This window comes from Neolamprologus multifasciatus, chromosome 7 (genome assembly GCF_963576455.1).
Source record: "Neolamprologus multifasciatus chromosome 7, fNeoMul1.2, whole genome shotgun sequence".
In the NCBI taxonomy this organism is placed as follows: Eukaryota; Metazoa; Chordata; class Actinopteri; order Cichliformes; family Cichlidae; genus Neolamprologus; species Neolamprologus multifasciatus.
The window spans coordinates 23,535,285-23,553,847 of NC_140445.1; the positions used below are offsets into that span (position 1 = coordinate 23,535,285).

At 39.3% G+C, this 18,563-nt stretch overlaps 1 protein-coding gene across 4 annotated transcripts in view; it reads right to left on the minus strand.

The window, feature by feature from the left end:
- The window catches only part of uhrf2 (ubiquitin like with PHD and ring finger domains 2), a 50,209-nt gene that overhangs the window by 18,228 nt on the left and 13,418 nt on the right, over positions 1-18,563 (minus strand). For 3 of the 4 annotated variants that reach the window (XM_085166508.1, XM_085166504.1, XM_085166506.1), the window contains exons 3-5: positions 15,715-16,034; positions 522-740; positions 251-360 (exon numbers count right to left, since the gene is read on the minus strand). In XM_085166508.1, the coding sequence (XP_085022634.1) occupies positions 251-360; positions 522-740; positions 15,715-16,034 (649 nt within the window). The other variant, XM_085166507.1, reaches the window with a different exon arrangement.

Here is an 18,563-nt window from a genome sequence, read left to right on the forward strand (position 1 = left end):
CTGACACTAATAACCGTTAGTGATACAGTGGCTCTACAAACATTTTTCATATTGTGAGGGGAAAAAAACATGTTGACTAAGAATAAGGACCCACTATATAAAATGTTTTTATTTCTTCTTTTTTCTAACTAATTCCTCAGCTTTTTTTAATTTGTTAACTTTGGGAACAAATGTATGCCTTCTGAATACTAGTGCAAACTATTAACGGCAAGTTTGGTATTATTTTCAGTGCTCATGATCTTGTTCATACGTTTAAACTGTCCGTCTGCAGCCGATAATGCAAGAGCTCCTGGTTTCTCCACTTGGTAGATTTCATCCAGAAACTGAATTTTACAATCCCCGATCACATCTCCAGGTCCCCTAAATGGAGAGCATGTGACATGGAAAGAAAGAAGAAAAAAAAGAGAGAGAGAAAAAACACAAGATTTGCCAAACTGATATTCTGATAAAGAAAATAAACCTAGCACTAAGGCCTTCACACCTGAAAGCATCACCCTGAAACCTTGAAGGAAGATGCTCACCCCAGGAAGATATTGACTCTGAGCTCTTTATTAGTGCGGGAGGTTTGCTTGAGGGTCACAATCTCTGCGTCGAACCAGAAGCCCCTTTCATCTGGTGTCTCCATGTTGTAGTTGACCATCACATGCATGCCCACCTCAAGCTGGTCCCACCGCAGCAGTGTCCTGGCACGTGGTCGCACATCCACCGGTCGCATTTCCACCACACCATTCTCTGGGTAGCTGAGGAGAGACAGACAAAGATTCCATGCTCTTAATAACAGTTATATAACCCAATTTGTCTCAATGCTGTATGTAAGCTACTACAAATACTGAATATAGTGCTTGTGAAGTGAGCAGTTAACATACAACTACAATATAAACCCATAGGTTAAATTAAAATGGGAACCTTCTCTATACAAACAGAAAAGGTGTTCACTTGAAATCTTAAACTTAAAATCATCACAGTTGTGATGTACCTCTGAGAAAAATGTAGAATCCCCAGAGGAAAGAAAAGATGGAATATGCAGCCATGTTTTTGGTACAAGCTGATGGACAAGCACTCCAAGTATTTCAAAGCACAATGGGTTAAGTCACAGACTGCTCCACTGATAACAAATATAACTATTCCTATGAAAGAACGCGCAGATCTAAAGAAGTCTGCATGAACCTCCGAATACTGAAAATCAAATACTGATAATACTGCACAATTCACATTCTTTTTTGTTGCAGAAAATCTTAATTTTCTCTTTACATGTGAATTTAACCGTCTTTGTGTCCAGGGAGAAAATACAGTAGTCACAAATTGTGCAGTTTTTGTAATTTATGATGTCCTTGTGACACCACAGGTCTACTAATTTAAAATCAAATCTATTCATATATTGTAGCTTTTCAGAGAAACATTTCTATAGGAGACATTTGCCCACAACATCTTTCTGACTGGTGATTTGAGAGAAGGATCATAATAGATTCTTACCACCATGATCTCGTGGCACATCTGCACAGAAAATCAATTGAATTCAGCAACCTTGGAACTGCAATTGGAATAACCTCTTACCACTTAACAACTGGACTGTTTTATTTCCAAGAGCTCATGTGTGACTGACAAATTATACATTATACTTTTCAGAGGACCTCCACTTGACGTGTTGTTTGCAGAAAAGAAAATGTCCATTACTCTCTACAGCAGCTTTATTATATTCTCTGGGCTCATTTAACCAAGTCATACACTTAACAAAACAAGAAAACTAGTGTGGTTGGACTGAGCTTTAGTCATCTATCAACACAGCACAGTTTCTGGGAAGCACTCCACCTTTTGCTACAGTCAGCAACAGCAGACAAAAGCAAAATTCATAGTTATGGCAGGATTAGGCTAAATAAAACATCAGAATCAATCAGAATACTTTATTAAACTACATTTATTTTACCAAGCAATATAAACACTTTGTCGCATCTAAAACACGTCCAATAGATCCTCGCAGGACACTGACCTTTTCAAGCCAACTGTGGTTGGGCTACAAGCGCAAAGCTGGAAATTTGGCAGAAAAGGTTTGCTCATTATCACGATTCTGAGGAGAATCCAGCTACCTCACAAGGTGATAAACATCTACCAAAATTCTTAAACCCGTCTTTGTGTTAGAGGTGGGAATCACCATACATCCCACGATACGATATTATTACAATTTTTTAAAAATATTTTGCGATATTCAGATTCTGTACATAAAGGTAAACTTCATCAATATTCATTTTATCTAATAACAAAGTCTCACACTCAGTCTTTGTCTCATTTCAGTCAGTTATATTGGTGACAAACTGAACGTTTTGTATTACAGTCTAGTCCAACTTAACTGAATGCAACCATCTGGTACAATTATAGCTATTCTGAACTATGCAATTTGTGAAAACTATGCAGCCCCTTCAGCAACTGAAGAATTTGAAAGTAAATTAAAACAAAATATAATTTTACATGAAATAAAAAAGTTTTAAACTTAATTAAAATAAAACATGTCTTAAATTAAAATAAGTAAACTGTCATGTTTATTGCTGCCAAAAAAAAGTTAAACACATTTGGACAGTGAAGGAATGTCAGGATTCTTGCTCAGAAAAAGGATCAACATGCTCTGAAGTCAGAGCATGTTCCAGTCCACAAAAACTTTTTTTGTAACAAAATATCAATTTCTGCTGTCCCTGTATCGATACATTATTAGCAAACAAAATATCACGATACTACACAGTATCGATTTTTTCCCACACCCCTACTTTGTGTTAGTTCCAGGTACGAGAAGTTTCCAGGACCACATTTTTGGAATAGACACAAGCACACACAGATTCATGAGATGGAATAGACTGGCATTTATATAGAACTTTTCTAATGTTACTGACCACTCAAAGCACTTTGCGGATTTTACCCTTTGACATACTCTCATCAGCCACTTCATTAGATAAAGCGGCTGGAAACATTCCTCAGAGATTTTTGTCCGTATTGACATGATAGCATCACACAGATGCTGCAGATTTGTTAGCCACATTCATGGTATGAATGTGGAGCTAAGTGGTTACCAGCAACATCTGGCATCTCGGGTGTGTGTCCCTCTGCATTACCTCCCTTAATTTACCTTATTGCTGCAGTTACCGCTTTTACTTTAGAGTTGAAATAGTGTCTTTCCTGTTGATCCAAAGTCAACGACTAGCCTGTTCTGCAGTGCTAGTCAGAGCTTTAAGAACTTGCCACTGAGCTTGCCTTGAATGCCCATGTCCGTCAGGACCGTGATGGTTGACTTCCCTGCAATATCTTATGCAGCCAACTTCAACTGTAAACTCATTGTCATGATCAATAAACCAGTTTAAAATGATGTGAACTTTATGACATGGCGCGCTATATTGGTGGAGGATGACGGATATACTGTGGTCATAAAGGGATGGTCAGCATTGATACTCCTGTAGGCTGTGGTGCCTCAACCACAACCAATCCAAGTTGGTACAAAGGTGTAGAAGTGCGTTTATGGGGATTTTTGACCATTCTTCCAGAAGCGCAATTGTGAGGTCAGACAATGATGTTGGGCGAGAAGGCATGGCTCGTAATCTCCGCTCTAATTCATCCCAAAGGTCTTCTATCGTGTTGAGTTCAGGACCCTGTGCAGGCCAGTCAAGTTCTTCCACACAAAACTTGCTTATCCATGTATTTTGGACCTTGGTTTATAAACTGGTATGCAGTCATGTTGGAACAGGAAGACACCATTTCCAAACTCTTGCCACAAAGTTGGGAGAATGAAATTGTCCAAAATTGCTCGGTATGCTGAAACATTGAGAGTTCCTTCTTCAAACGCCAACTCTTGAAGAAGAAACCTACACCATATTCCCCCTCCACCAAACTACACTTGTCTGAAATGCAGTCAGACAAGTACCTATCACCTGGCAACTACCAAACCATTTTTGTCCATCAGCTAGCCAGCTGGAGAAGTGTGATACATCACTCTAGAGATTGACAAATCAGCAGTCCAGTGGCGGCACACTTTAAACCACTGCATCTCATTTGGGGATGTAAGGTAATGCAGCTGCTCAGCCACTGAAACCATTCCATGAAGCTCTCTAAACACTACTCTTGAGCTAATAGACCCTGTGCACGAGAAAATGCTAACTTCTTGGTTTGAGACTGGATGTGGGGTTGTACATTTCCGGTAGCTTTACTTTGCGGTCAATCGCTACTGCGAAGATATACTCCAAAATCATGTCCAAACCTCGAAAACGGAAAGATTGCGTTAAGTTACAAAGAGCAGAAGGTGGGAACACTCACCACTGCTGTGTCATAAAAAAATCTAATGATCAATTTTGATGTTTAAAGAGTTTAGATCGATCAGTTGTTTACATCACTCAACACAAGCAGAACTGCATTACAGAATCAGAAGACACATCGTCCACATTCAGAAGCACATCTCTGTATAGTGACTGGTCTTATGATTTAAACAGGCAAATGTTCAGCATTCAAACTACAGGTGAAGAATAGTCAAACCCGATGTTTCCCGTTATGTCGATATCAGCTAGTCAAGTACACACCCGCACAGCATGTTAACAAACCGTGAGAAAAAGCCACACAAAAAATGAATGATTGCTGGTAACGGTTTCTATACATTAGTATTTACGAAGGGTATGTTGTGACTTACCTTCAAAATTACAGTGGCCCCTCGCTATAACGCGGTTCACCTTTCACCTCGCTTTTTGCGGATTTTTTAGTGCAAGTTTGCATGCTTATTTTTACGTCACATTGTGTCCTGCGTCCTGATCGCTGCAGACGATCTCCTCCCTGACGTCTCTCCTGTACAGTACAGAATCGCTGCATCGATCGCTAGCAGTGTGACTCTGAAGTGCAGTACTGTATGTCCATGATGTTCACGAAACGTTTTGGACCGTCAAAAAAATAAAATTGGCTACTTGATTTCACCTATCGCTGGTTATTTTTAGAACATAACACCCGCGATAAACGAGGGACCGCTGTTTACAGATACTGAGAAATATAACATTTGAATGCCTTTTCTCTTTTGCTCTGAGGCGCGGGGGAAAAAATATCGACAAGTCGATGAACATCATTTACAGATATATTGGGTAAATGCCCAAGACATCTATAGAAATGTAAATCACAGCTTGATTCATTCATTTGCTTAACTTGTTTTGGACCGTAAACAAGGCGCGAATAGGACACCGGAAACAAAGCTCCCCACAGGAGTTTCCGCACCGGAAGTAGCATATGCTAACGTGCACATAGTCCCAGTGTATGTTTATTTTGACCTCAAGCAATTTGCCTTGATCATACCTACATTCACTAATTTGCTGCCAGATTTGCCCTGAACATGTGTACTAATGAAGTGGCCAGTTAATACGTTCTGTATTTTTCAATGAACGGGTATATTTTTATACATAAAGCGCACCGGATTAGAAGGGGCATTAAGCAAAATAGATAAGTCAAACTTTATTCATCCCATTCACAATAACTCTCAAAAGTTGTAACACATAAAATACAAAACAATGCACTCACTTTTCCCGTTCATTCCTCTTCCGCGAATCCAAATCCTTCTGGATCTTGTTTTCAGTGATCTTATTCTTGCAGCAGACGCGAGAAATGACCCGCTTTTCATCCTGATCCTCTGGCAGTTGCTGCGAGATAGTAGTATTTGTGGAGATGGAGAAATTACGCCTTTTCAAAAAACGGAAGCACCAAGAAGGACCTCCTTGAAAGCCGTCGAGCTTCATGTCTCGTGCTACTGCTGTTGCCTTTTGTCGAATAGAGGCTGTAGAGACGGGTATACCTGCTGCTCTCTGTTCAATAACCCACTGTTCAATTGTATCCTCTAATTGTGGCCATCTCGCTTTGTTCCCTCTGAAACTCTGTCTGGTCTCCTTTACTTGGCGCAGTTCATCTTCTTGCTTCCTCCATTTCCGTACCATTGACTCATTAATTTGGAATTCTCTTGAAGCTGCTCTATTCCCAAGTTGAATTGCGCGACTGATAGCCTTGAGTTTTAAACTCGCTTCGTAAGCATATCTCTTAACACGTGCCATTTTGGGGTCCACACACCTTTATGTTGAATCACAGTACGTGTTACTCCGCGAGGCTCCTGAACGGCATTACGGCTACGGTAGCCGTAATGCTCCAAGAATCCATCAAGCGGCGCGGGTTCGTAGCTTACCAAAGTCGCGCTACAACATTTTGACCAATTTTTGAGCGCCGTGTACCACATGAAATCGGTTCGAAATCAGTAAGCACAACCAGAATTAATACATAAGGCGCACTGTCGATTTTGAGAAAATAAAAAAGATTTTAAGTGCGCCTTATAGTTTGAAAGCTAATCAGTACTTTATTCACTGTATACCTGGATTAATTATTTAACTTAATATGCACGTCTTTGAATTTTAGACGGTCGTTGTCTGCAAAGTAGTCTTTACAAAGTATTTAAAATTAACCAAATCAAATATTTTCTTTAGGATTGTGTTTAAATGTTCATTTGAAATCCTCAAAATGGACGACTGAACACAAAAAACGCTTAAGTCGAATACAACAGTTTTATATTTATTATATATATATATTTCTTTCCAGATGTGCTTGTGGTGAAAACCATTTTTGGCCAAGAGGAAAAACATTAGCACATCCTGTATAATTTAAATCTACCTCTGTTGCCAAATGGCGATTTAAACAAGTGAGAAATGGCTTCTTGTCTAGCAAACTCCCGGTGACTATAGGGAGGTTAATTGTGCAGGTTCTCTGCCTGCCAATCATCATCAAGCTGTAAGGATCAGACCTAACTCAGGATAAACTGACAGCTTGTTTGCTTGCTTGCCAATAGCTGGGATTATGCGTACAGATGAACAATGTGTTTAACTGCATAATGGCCCGCAAACTCGGTCCCTCCACAAACGGGGGGGCTCATGTTGGAGGAAGTAGAGAATTGTGTGCATGAACGAGCAGTGCATGCGTGTGTTTCTCTGGAAAGCTGAGCCTAAAACTGACCATAACTCAGAAACCAACAATGCCCCGTTGTCCTCAGCTAAAAATGCCTAGAACACCCAACATATTACAAATTTATTGTGGAAGATTTTAGGCTGCTTTACTTACTTCTTGCTTTACTGTCTATTGATTAAGCCTTTGGGGCCTATTCGAAGCCATTTTAAACTGACTGGAGAGAGCCCACAGAGACCAAAATGTAAGCTGTGGCACAGCTAGTGTGCTCCCAGGAAGTGGAGGCTGAGGCTCATTTATGGGATTTCCTCTTTTAGGCCCAGGGGATTACTGTAGTTTTAGAAAGAGTGGGGTGAATGCAAGCAATAACACCCACCCCCAGACAAACATCAACATGCACATGTGTTACAAACACACATGTGAGAGAGGAATATCGGCTTTGGCACTCAATGGGGTTTAAACAGGAAGCAGAGGCAGAAGTACCATAAGTTGTAACTCAGTCCTCTGCATGTAAATATAAACAACAACAACAACTTTTGAGGACAGACAATCTGATTAACAGTGACGTCAACAGTCTAATACGATTCAGTTATTTTCATACGCTTGGAAACGGTAGCAGAATTACATCATGGGTGCACTACAATTAATTTAATGGGAAACATGACTGCACGCTGCCTCAGATGAATTAAAACAAGGCCACTGTCTCTGCATTGCATTGTGTTAAAAGCTTCAGAAAGACTTTGCTATTATTTTTGTTTGGGTTTTTTTTTCTATTTCTGGGGTCAGACAGGATTGGTTATTAAGTTTATTCACACAGAGTGAAGATGGTGCATGAATGCAGACAGCTCCAGATTTGTATATGGACAGCAGATTTTTTTTAGATATATGAATTCATTTTTTGTGTGTTTCTGTTCAGGCTGCTCAGACGTCTGCACGGGGGTCACACTGACCCTCACAACTGCAGAAATCATAGGTTCTGCTGCCATTACTGGTGCACACTGTACAATTACAAACTCTTTAAAACTGCACCTCTACAACTGCAAACAAAACATCTTCTAATACCTCTTAAAACGTACAGCAATCATTTGTGTTTGGGGATACAGAACAATGACCCAAAGAACAGAAAATCGTCTGCATTGTTTTGTTGGACCGTTTTAGCACCGACAACAGCTGCCAGACTTTTTGGCAGCTATTCAGCAAAGACATCAGTACTCCATACAACAGTGCATGGTTAATGGGTGGAGGCTATTCTCTTTAGATGCTGCTTTCAAGTACAATCCAACCGAGTACTGTCTTGCAGCCACTCTAATGCTCCCATTTTACCTGCATGGCTCACAAATGTCTGGACAACTATAAAATGTTAAAGCAACACTGTTTAACTTCTAAAAGAAAAACACTGAAATAGTGACTACAGTGATTGGATAATTTGACCAAATGAGTAGCATGCTAAGGTACAGACATGGTAATGGTAATGGTTTTGACCTACTCTGGTGTCCCACTAAGCCATGGGACAGCCACAGCATGCACACAGGCACTACAACTGACATAGCTAAACTGAATTAGATTCTAATTTATATGTGTGTAATATAAAGTAGGAAAAGAGGCCATAAATCAGCCTGTCAGAGCTGATTTATGGCATGGTCATACTAAACATGATCTTAAATTTAGTAAGCTACATAATGCTGGTGGATATTCTCACTACAACTGTAAAAAGCCAATAAAAGCCATGTAGTAATATGGTGCTGCAACTCAAAAGTTAAACAATAACAGCTCTGTTGCAGAAAAGGAAACAGAGAGTGGGTGAAGAGTGAGAAAGAGAACTGAAACTAAACTTTGTTTCATCCTTATTTCCTTGGCACTTACTAAACTAGGAATGAAAGGAGATAAAACTTCCTTAGCGATACTCTCATGCTCAGATAATGGCAGGCTAACCGCCAGCACTTTAGATATTAATAAGCCCTCCTCTTCAGCATACATGGATCTATGTTAATTAGAAGACGAGACTAAAGCTTCATTTTGAGTTAAACTGACCAAAAAAAACACACCTTTTAGCTTAAAAACATAAATATCGAGTGGGATTAAAAACACATCTCAGTTCCTCACATGAGGTGCAGAACTCCTGATAGTAGCAGAAACTTTTTACAACAGAAGTTTTGACTTCTCATTGCAGATGCTTTACCTGCAATGAGTGCCCCAGTAAAGAATACAAAAAAAGAAAGCCAGGATGCTAAATAACAGGATACTAAAATTAAAAAACTTCTTTGAGCTCCTATGCCATATCATAAAAAGTATTCTCTCACAATATCAATGACACAGTGACACCGTAGGTATACGTTCCCCAGCTCGCATAATAATGACAGAAGCCCAAGCATGTCTGAAAGCGAAAGCAGCATGTCAGTCTCAGATGACAATTTAACACCTAAAGAGGGAGATAATTCAATAGCAGGAAGTGGCTTGCCTACTAAACGCCAGACCTCCAGAAAAGCACAATACTTTGCAAAAAATGCAAGTGTTAGCTAGCATCTCATAACATCTCAGGCAGGAAATATTTTTCAAGTCCTATTTTATTATGTGTCCAGGCTCCTGAAGAGTTACAAGTTATTTTAATTACTTTTTTATTCAACTAAAGTATTAAATAGCTCTCATTCAAAGGGAGGGAGTATGTAACTAGTTCTGTTTGTTTGTTACCAGACTAGCAGCCAGTTTTCAAAATATTGTTTTCAAATTTTGCCTGATGGTAGATAGTAGGGCTGCCACAATTAGTCAACTAGTCACGATTACGTCGACTATCAAAATCGTCGATGACTGATTTAATAGTCGACGCGTCGTTTGAAGCTTTGTAAGATCACAAAAGACGCAGGAATAAGTAGTAGGATTTAAAAGTGTAATAACGGACTGAAACAGAAGATGGCAGCATTGCATGTACAAGGATGCCAGCTGCCGTTAAACCCTGAAGAAGAAGAAGCTGTGTCCCAGAATTCATAGCGCAGCCCAGCTCAGTTTCCAACAATGGCGGCAGCTAGTTAGTTTTAATATTACTCTTATTATTATTTCTGGGTCACAAAATAAATGTTTAACATATTTTCAGGCGAGAATGTAACTGTGTAAACCTCAAATATCTGCTCAGTTTATCAAGACACCACATATTTTCAAAAGCGCTCCGATGTCTGTTACCCACTAGCTTGATAGCTAGCCGGGCAAAGCTTACTAGAGCCGGTGAGAACCCCGGACTCCGGGCAAATCATTTTCAAACCCACCGCTGTCTTTCACTACTCAGGTTAAACATATATAAGTCACTTAGATAACTTAAAAATGTTATTGTTTGGCTTTTTTTAGTATTTTATTTGTTCCTGAGTAAATCGGTTTGGCTGAGATTAAAGTTATAGTTTATACACAGCTGAATAAACGTCAAGCAGACAACTGATTATTAGAAGTGTGAGATGCTCGAGAATATACTCCGGTGTCCCGTTATATTTTAGATAGCAAGGAGTTTATTAAACTTCACCGAAACAATCTGCAAATTTCATTAAAATTTAATAAACTATCATCTTGTCTTTATTTTTAGTTAGCACATACCTTAAACACTTAAAGCTGTAAGCTAATGATAGTTATATAAGAGCAGATGCTGCTGGTGCAATAAGCTGTACGTTTTACGTCCAATGGATGCATGATCTGATTAGTCGACTAATCGCAAAAATAATCGGTGACTAGTCGACTATCAAAATAATCGTTTGTGGCAGCCCTAGTAGATAGCACTAACTTTAATTTTGATTAAGTTGATGTTGAAAAAAATGTCAAGAAACCACATCAAGTAATCATCATATGAAAAAGCATGTTGGGATTTTTTTCAATACGACACCCTATGACGTCACAATGACGTCCTAACAGGCTGACATCATCACTTTGTAATAAAAACATAAAACATCATAGTTTTAGTACAGCCATTGCCTTTCAGGGCAGAAAACAACATTTGTGCTACTTTTGTGCTCATGTTTTACTTACACTGTGTCACTACTATTCCACTACAATATTTCTCCTGGCACATTATGGCAACTGATTCACACTTTGAATGAGGTATGTGTCACCAATTAGAGTAGCTGATTGGAATAGAAGGCTGGAAAATGCCTTTGATTTTGTTTGCATTGAATGCTGTTGCCTGCATTCCACATTTCCTTGTAATATCATTATATATTGCTATTCTTTAAACAAAATTTCCTTAAGCTATTTTCTGTAGCTTCTTGTGGCACTTAAAAGACCAAAAAATAATAATTAATCATTAATAACATGTCGATATACTGACTGAAAAGCACTTTAAATGTCATACCACCCCACTTCAAGTTATGTCCAGGTCTTCCTAAAACCAAAATTATCATCTCTAATCCATCTGTTTTCAATTTGTGGATTTTGTGTCATTGTCTTGTTCTATGACCCAAGGTTCAGATCATGGACTGCTGCCCCAAAATTCCCCTATAATGTTTCCTGACACAATTTTGAATAGGGCTGTTCGATATAACAATATATATCGGACGACGATATGAAAACGTCTATCGTTTCATATTACGCTATTGTTTGTTTTCGTGGTTTTGCAAAATAAACTGTTTATTAATTTCTTAAAGTTCTCTCTTTCTTTTATATTTAAAATAACCCCACCACAGACTCAAACATGGCAAACCTCTTCTACCACCTATGCAAAAATCACATGAAAGACTATGGAGAGAGTTTAGGGACGAGAAGCAAAAGAAGAGCCGTCAGGTGCTCAAAATAAACCTTAGACTCAAACGTTAGAACAGACTTTTCCCCGCAGCACGCCGTGTAATAAATACTCACAAAAAAATGTCTGCCCTGAAAAATGCCCGAGATTCACAGAATTTACAGAAATTTTTTGTGATATATATTGTTGTCAGGATGATAAATGTCTCATAGCGGGTCATATCGCACAGCCCTAATTTTTAATTTGTTCTTTTCTACAGGGTTATTTAGGATGACCTAGGGCTGGGCGATATGGCCTAAAATCCATATCGCGATATAATTTGAAGCACGTGCGGTAACGATATACATCACGATATATTATTTTCTTCTGTATAACGTATTTTCCACACTATAAGGCACACTTAAAATCCTTTAATTTTCTCAAAAATTGAGTGTGCCTTATGTATGAATTCTGGTTGTGCTTACTGACCTCGAACCGATTTTGGTGTGCAGAAATCTGTTAAAAAATGTTTTGATGGATTGTCAGAGCATTACGGCTGCCGTAGTGAGGAGCTTCGCGGAGTAATCTGGGTCCAAAACTCCGTCAGCTTCAGGTCCCAAAGTCAAACCAACACTAAGAGTTAAAAACGGTCTAAATTCTTTCATCTTTAATAAAATGATCAGCGTTGCTGCTTTAGCAGGTGTAACAATTAAGTTTAACATCCAGACATCCATGAAAACAGAATTTATTAAATCTAACGGAGTGAGAAGTTAACAGGAAGTTAGCTCGCTAGTTTACACCTAAACATTTCGTACCATGTTCTGACTGAGAGATTTTTGAAACTAATTAAAACGTACAGCTCTGCTACCACTTCCAACATAAATGAAGACAGGAAACTAAACAGCAGTTGCGTTTGCAGGGTTACTGAAGTTGGAGTACCTGGTATATAATGTTGTGCTACGTGATTGCTAGCGACACAGCTATGTTAGCATAACATTAGCATAGTGAAGCTGGAGGATGAACGCCAACTTTTTTTCCACTCGATAAAAGTTAACGTGAGGGATTCTGGTGGTCAGGGACAAATGCAATCGCATAGCAGGATGCTATACACGGGGCAAACTTCAGTCAGGAGAACAACTAAGATTATTCATCCACAATACAAGGTTAGTTATTAATATACTGCAACAACATGGGAATAGAACAGCTGCAAGAGAATTCAACATTAATGAATAAATGTTACGGAAGTGGAGGAACCGCAGTTTTTGGCTTTCCCCATATTTCAAAAGTGCTTCATCTCTTTGCCATGACTGTCGCCCGGCATAATTTGCAGATGATAATGGTTGTAGCCGCTGCGATGCTATCGACCAAAACAGGCGCAGCTTGATGACATCATCAACATGCGCTATCGCGATAGAGCGATATAGTCAAAATCTCTATCGTTGGCCAAATTTATATAGTTTCTATCGTATATCACGTATATCAAGGGGTGTATCGCCCACCCCTAGGATGACCTGACCATAATGTAGCAAAGCAACTTGAAATCATGATGCCACCTCCACCATGCTTTACACATGAGGTCTGGATGTTGGTATGCAGGGTTTTATTTTGGGCTTTTGTCGAGTATCTAAGGCCATGTCCACACTAATACATTTTGGTTTGAAGACACATCTTTTTTTCTCCGTTTAGGCCTTCCGTCCACACTGAGACGGCACTTTTGGTCAAGGAAAACTGAGCTTTTTGAAAACGTTCTCCAAAGTGGATAAAATGGAAAATGCCGTTTTCGCGTCACAGTGTGGACTGTGAAAACGCTAGCTTTTGAAAACGCATTTTAGTCATATTATGCAGTCATGTGGCAAATTCAACTAAGATGGCGGACGGCGTTGTCCAGCAGTTGTTTTGTTTGCTCTCAATTTTGACAGCCCTATTAAAGATTAATATCAGTTTGTACATGCTCCAGATAGCTCCAGATAAAACTTGGCACTTTTCCTCTATGTTTTGCTGCGACGTTTCAAAGAGTCGGAAAGTAAATAAACGGCAGATGGAAATGACACATGTCGAATCGTCTTACATTTCATGCATGCGCAGTACAGGAAGGTAGAGTTTGAAAACAATAGTGTGGACGCGGAGCGTTTTTAGACGAAAACGCCGTTTTCAAATTTATCAAGCTAAGTTTTAGCTTAGCTTTTCTTAGAAATAAATCTTCAGTTTTCATGTTTATTTTTTCTTATAGTCTTTTAGACATCTAACAAAGATTTTATCAACTTGTAGGGAATTCTCTTACTCCTCGGAAGACCCCTGAATTTTTCTCTATTGGTATTTAATTTATCTTACAATAGTCTGAATAACATCTGGGTCTTTAACGTAACACGTAACAATACAGCTTCTTCTAAGGTCAAAGAAAAGATGAATTAAAAGTTTAATTTATATTCAAAGCTCAATTCAAGTGGTCCACACTTCTTAAGAAGAGGATTGAATAAACTATATAAGTGATTTTTATTGGTTAAATTCTCCAGGCATGTTTTGGAGAAGTTCACTTACTATGAATTACCTATGAATAGCCTAATTGTAGTTTAGATAAATATCAGCCCATATTTTAGGGGTAGTCAATGCAGAAACCCTCCAACTGTAATTTAGATTTGCCTGTGATGTCCTTAATGATTACGAGAATCTTACACTTATGTCGGGTTCAGCAAAAATGTAACAGTCTAATGCACACGCTCAGTTCCTCAGAGCAGCCAAGAGGAGATTATCCCAACATTTAGCCCCGTTTCCATTTTTGCGGCTCATTATGTTCTGTCGCAATACTGCCCCAAACATTGCATGCAAAAACATGGCGGTTCATTTCGTAGGGCTGGTTGTCTTTCTCAGACTGTACAGGCAGGTGTTTGAGGGGGAGTGCGTGTGCGTGGGAAGGCAGAGGAATCTTAACCACCCTCAAATTTTCTCTGGCAAACAAAATGATGGAAAAAACCTGGAATGGTGCTCAGGACAGAGAGGTAAATATGCACTTAGTAGGAGGCAGAAGAATATACTGGATAAGCTCGTACTGAAAACGAAAGCTAATAATTGCGGATAGTGAGAAGAACATTAACTGCGATCATATTCTTGGCTGGTAAAGATGCAAATCAAATATTATGGTAACATCCTGCGTTTAAAGCTGTTCTAACTGGTTTCTCCCTTTCTCTCCCTTTTCTGTCTCTCCTGACTTTCAACAATGGAATAATCCAAATAAGGAACCTGAGACTAAAGCAAACTAAATAAATAGAAGCATATGTGATTCATAAGAATGATATTTTATATGTTTTAATGAAAAGGGGGAAAAAACGATGTAGATTTGTTAATTCCCCCTGCAGGAGCATTCTTATCCCGCTGCAAATGATACAAAACTGAATCAAAGCTGAATACTGGAGATTTGGGAAACTGGGGGATGCCAAATGGGAATGAAGCCCACATAAAAGAAAACGCAATGACTGCTCAACAAACCCCCGATACCATTTCTCTGGCGCAGCATCCCTTGACAGAAACACATGCACACTACGATAGACACGGCGAGGAGGCTATGTCTCACCAGTGGCATGTTCACAGCAATTACAGACAAAGCTGAAGAAGGCAAGCAAAGAGGTAATGCTCCTGAGAACTCATGAGTTGCCATGGAAACATCGGCTTTTGAATGAATTTGCTGGAAAAGGGGTATGCGAGAGATAGAGTCCAAATTGTAGTATCAACTACACAAACCCCCTTTCTCCATCCCCCGGACTGCCAGGAGAAAACAGGCTGCTATTCCCAGCGGTTAGTGATGCTTGCAGCCAGCAGTACCCTAAACAAGCACACAGCACATTTATGTTTAGTGGTGAACGCACTGGCTGCATGAACAAAAATGTTTTTAATACCTGGGATATGAAACCGTACTTTCTGCTGTGAGGAAGGCAAACATTTTGCATTGGCGCTAAAAAATTCCAATTGGGCAGGATTTGAGCGTCTAGAATGATTTTCTTTCACCAGAACAAAATGCCGCCGCACCAATGTGCCGCGTTTGTTATCACTGCTAGGCTGCATCAGTAGAATGGGCCACTACTTACTCTTCATATTTAATGTGGTAAATTACGTCCTCTTCTCTCTCCTTGCTCTCCGACGCTCCTGTAGAGTCTGTCTGAGAGGTGGAGGCTCCGTTACTCTCAGAGTTTAACACAACATTAGTCCTGTTACTGTCCGTGTTTTGACCGTGGCCGTGGGCCTGTCCCTGCTCGGCCTCCAGTTTTCCATTAGTCCTCTTTGGGGGCCGGCCCACCTTGCCCTTTGTGGGCGTTATCTGTCCTTTGGGAGCACGTGTCACATTTTCAATGCAGGCCTCAAACCAGGCACCGATGCTGACGTCTCTGCAGTCCACCAGCTCGTTAATCTGAGGAGAGAAAATGACTAAATTAACACCCGGTCCTGTTCGAACCCCGCACACAAATATCGTCTTTTTTTTTTGAGGAGCTGATGTGTAGGGGGATTATAACACCCAGTGTCAAAGACTAATACAGCACATGCCAGAGTCAAAATTCTAAAACAGCAATAATCCTGTTATTATCTTTTTCACTTTGTAAATACAAAAAACAAACCATCACAGAGTGAATGTTATGCAGTGGACGGGATAAAAAACAAAACCTTTGATTGGAAAGAATAACATTATATATTGAAAGACAAAAAAAGACACAAATCCTTTTGGGGTTGCATCAGGAAGAGCATCCAGCGTAAAAAATAAATAAATAAATAAAATCTGCCAAATCAAACATACGGAGCTACCCACTGTGGAAATCCCTTATGAATAAAGAAGCAGCTGAAAGTAGCTTTTAGTGAAAGACAAAAAATATTTCAAAAGTGATGACTCTTTTGGGATATCCTCTGTAAAAGCACATGCATGGTTGCTTATGTATTTTGAGCTTTTCATGGGCTGTATTTAAATGTTTTTAGGCTAAAAGAATAGCCAGAAACAGCATAATGCTAATATATGCCAAGCTAATTAACTGAATATGCAACGTTACAAGACTCAACCACTCCTTCATTGCAAATCCAACTCTGGATTAGCCTAGCTTTGTTGTCAAAACATTTACATTAAAACAAAGTATAGTTCCGATCTCTTCCAGCTATAAAAGGGAGTTTTTCCTGCCCACTGTCGCCAAGTCTGTGGGGTTGTCCTTCTAAATTGTAGGGATCTTTACCTTACAATTGAGATATGCAGACACTTGGCTGCTTACCATGTGATGTTAACTTGTGTGCCTGTGATGGCATCAGCCATATCACAGGCTAATTAGTCCATTTGTTCACTTTATTAGTTTGTCTTGCAGTTTTCTTCATTAATATAATTCATTAATCATTTGGTTAAACCTAACACTGATATTACGAGGCGCGCACATAGTAGCATTGTGTGGTTTTTCTAAAATGTTTTGTTATATTAATTATGTTTATCTTTCTTTGAGTTCCCTGGGTTTGGGCGGTGGCTGTTTCCTGTCTGGGCAAAAGGCGTGGCTGAGGACTCTGGGAACAAAATGCCTGCTCAGCAAGACCAACCATGGGCTTACCAGGAGCAGGGGTGTTTTAGGTTTAGTTATGTTATTCTGTGCTTAGTTAATATTAGTGTGTGTTTTTGTTTCCCCCTACTGTGTGTAAATGGTTTGGCCAAACCATTATAAAAGCTACCCACATGTGTCTTTGTAATTAGGTCAGTTTGTGAGTTGTGTCTCACTTTGTTTGTTTAAGTTTCTGGAAATTCGTTTTCGTAGAGTTATATTTAGTTGACCTCTTTTATGGGCCTGCTAATTATGTTTTTGAATTTTGTCATTTTTCTAACTTTTTTGAGGGTTAAAATAAAGAAAACCCTTTTTGAAGATATTTTTTGCCAGTGTCTTCTATGCCTTGGCTGCTTGGTCCCTCACAATGCTAAAGCAGTTAAAGCAGTCCGATGAAGGCTGTTTATGCAGCACCCTCTGCAACAAATTTCGTGTGGCGACAGCCAGCAACCGCTAACAACCATTCACCAACCAGTTGGGGGAATACACATTTTTCCTAGTGGCTGTCACACATTTAGCACCATGGAATAACGTCCAGCAGTAAAATTAAGAGTGGTACAAACTGTGTCGGGCTTTTTTAGAACACTACTGGAGTTGATTAATTATATTTTTAGGCTATTTATCTCCAATTTTATTTGACTGGTGGCCTTTCAGTCAAATAAAATTTATTTTATCTAGGAAAAAATAAAGCAATTCCCATGTCTCCTTTTAATTACGCTACGTAACTATTAATTGTAAGCAGTAAGGTTGGACAATATGTACAAATTTTCCAACCAACAATCGTCAGTTCAATAACCAACGATAGGTGATATATCCCTAAAGCCTGGCCTGCTTACGTCTGTGAGTTGTGATATATCGCATGTGCAGACTTTTTGATGGGCAGAGAAATGTAATCATACACGGACTGATTTGCGTGTTTAGAACACAGAAGAAGTCCAAACATGGACGAGCTAATTGCCAAATTGCACTGGAGGAGAAGGCGCAGATAACGGACCTCAGCAAGGAAGTCGAAGACGGAGAAGACGATCCACTGGCTTGGTGGAAAATGTATGAAATACGTTTCCCACGTACGTTTCTGTGTATACCAGCCACAAGCACTGCTTCAGAGCGTGTCTTCAACACTGCTGGTAATATTGTTAACCACGTGCACACACTGCTAAAACCTGATAAAGTAAACATGCTTGTTTTCCTGTCAAAGAATTTATAAGTTTTGTTTGGAGGGAATATTTTACCTTCTTTTCTTGTTTATTTCAGTATTAATATAGCTACTTTTTAGATTATTCATGTATTTATTTATTTGAGATGCGTTGAATCGCACAAAAGACTTAAGTTTACGTCTGAGGGGTTTTTTTGTTCGCTGGAAGAGACATTTTGAT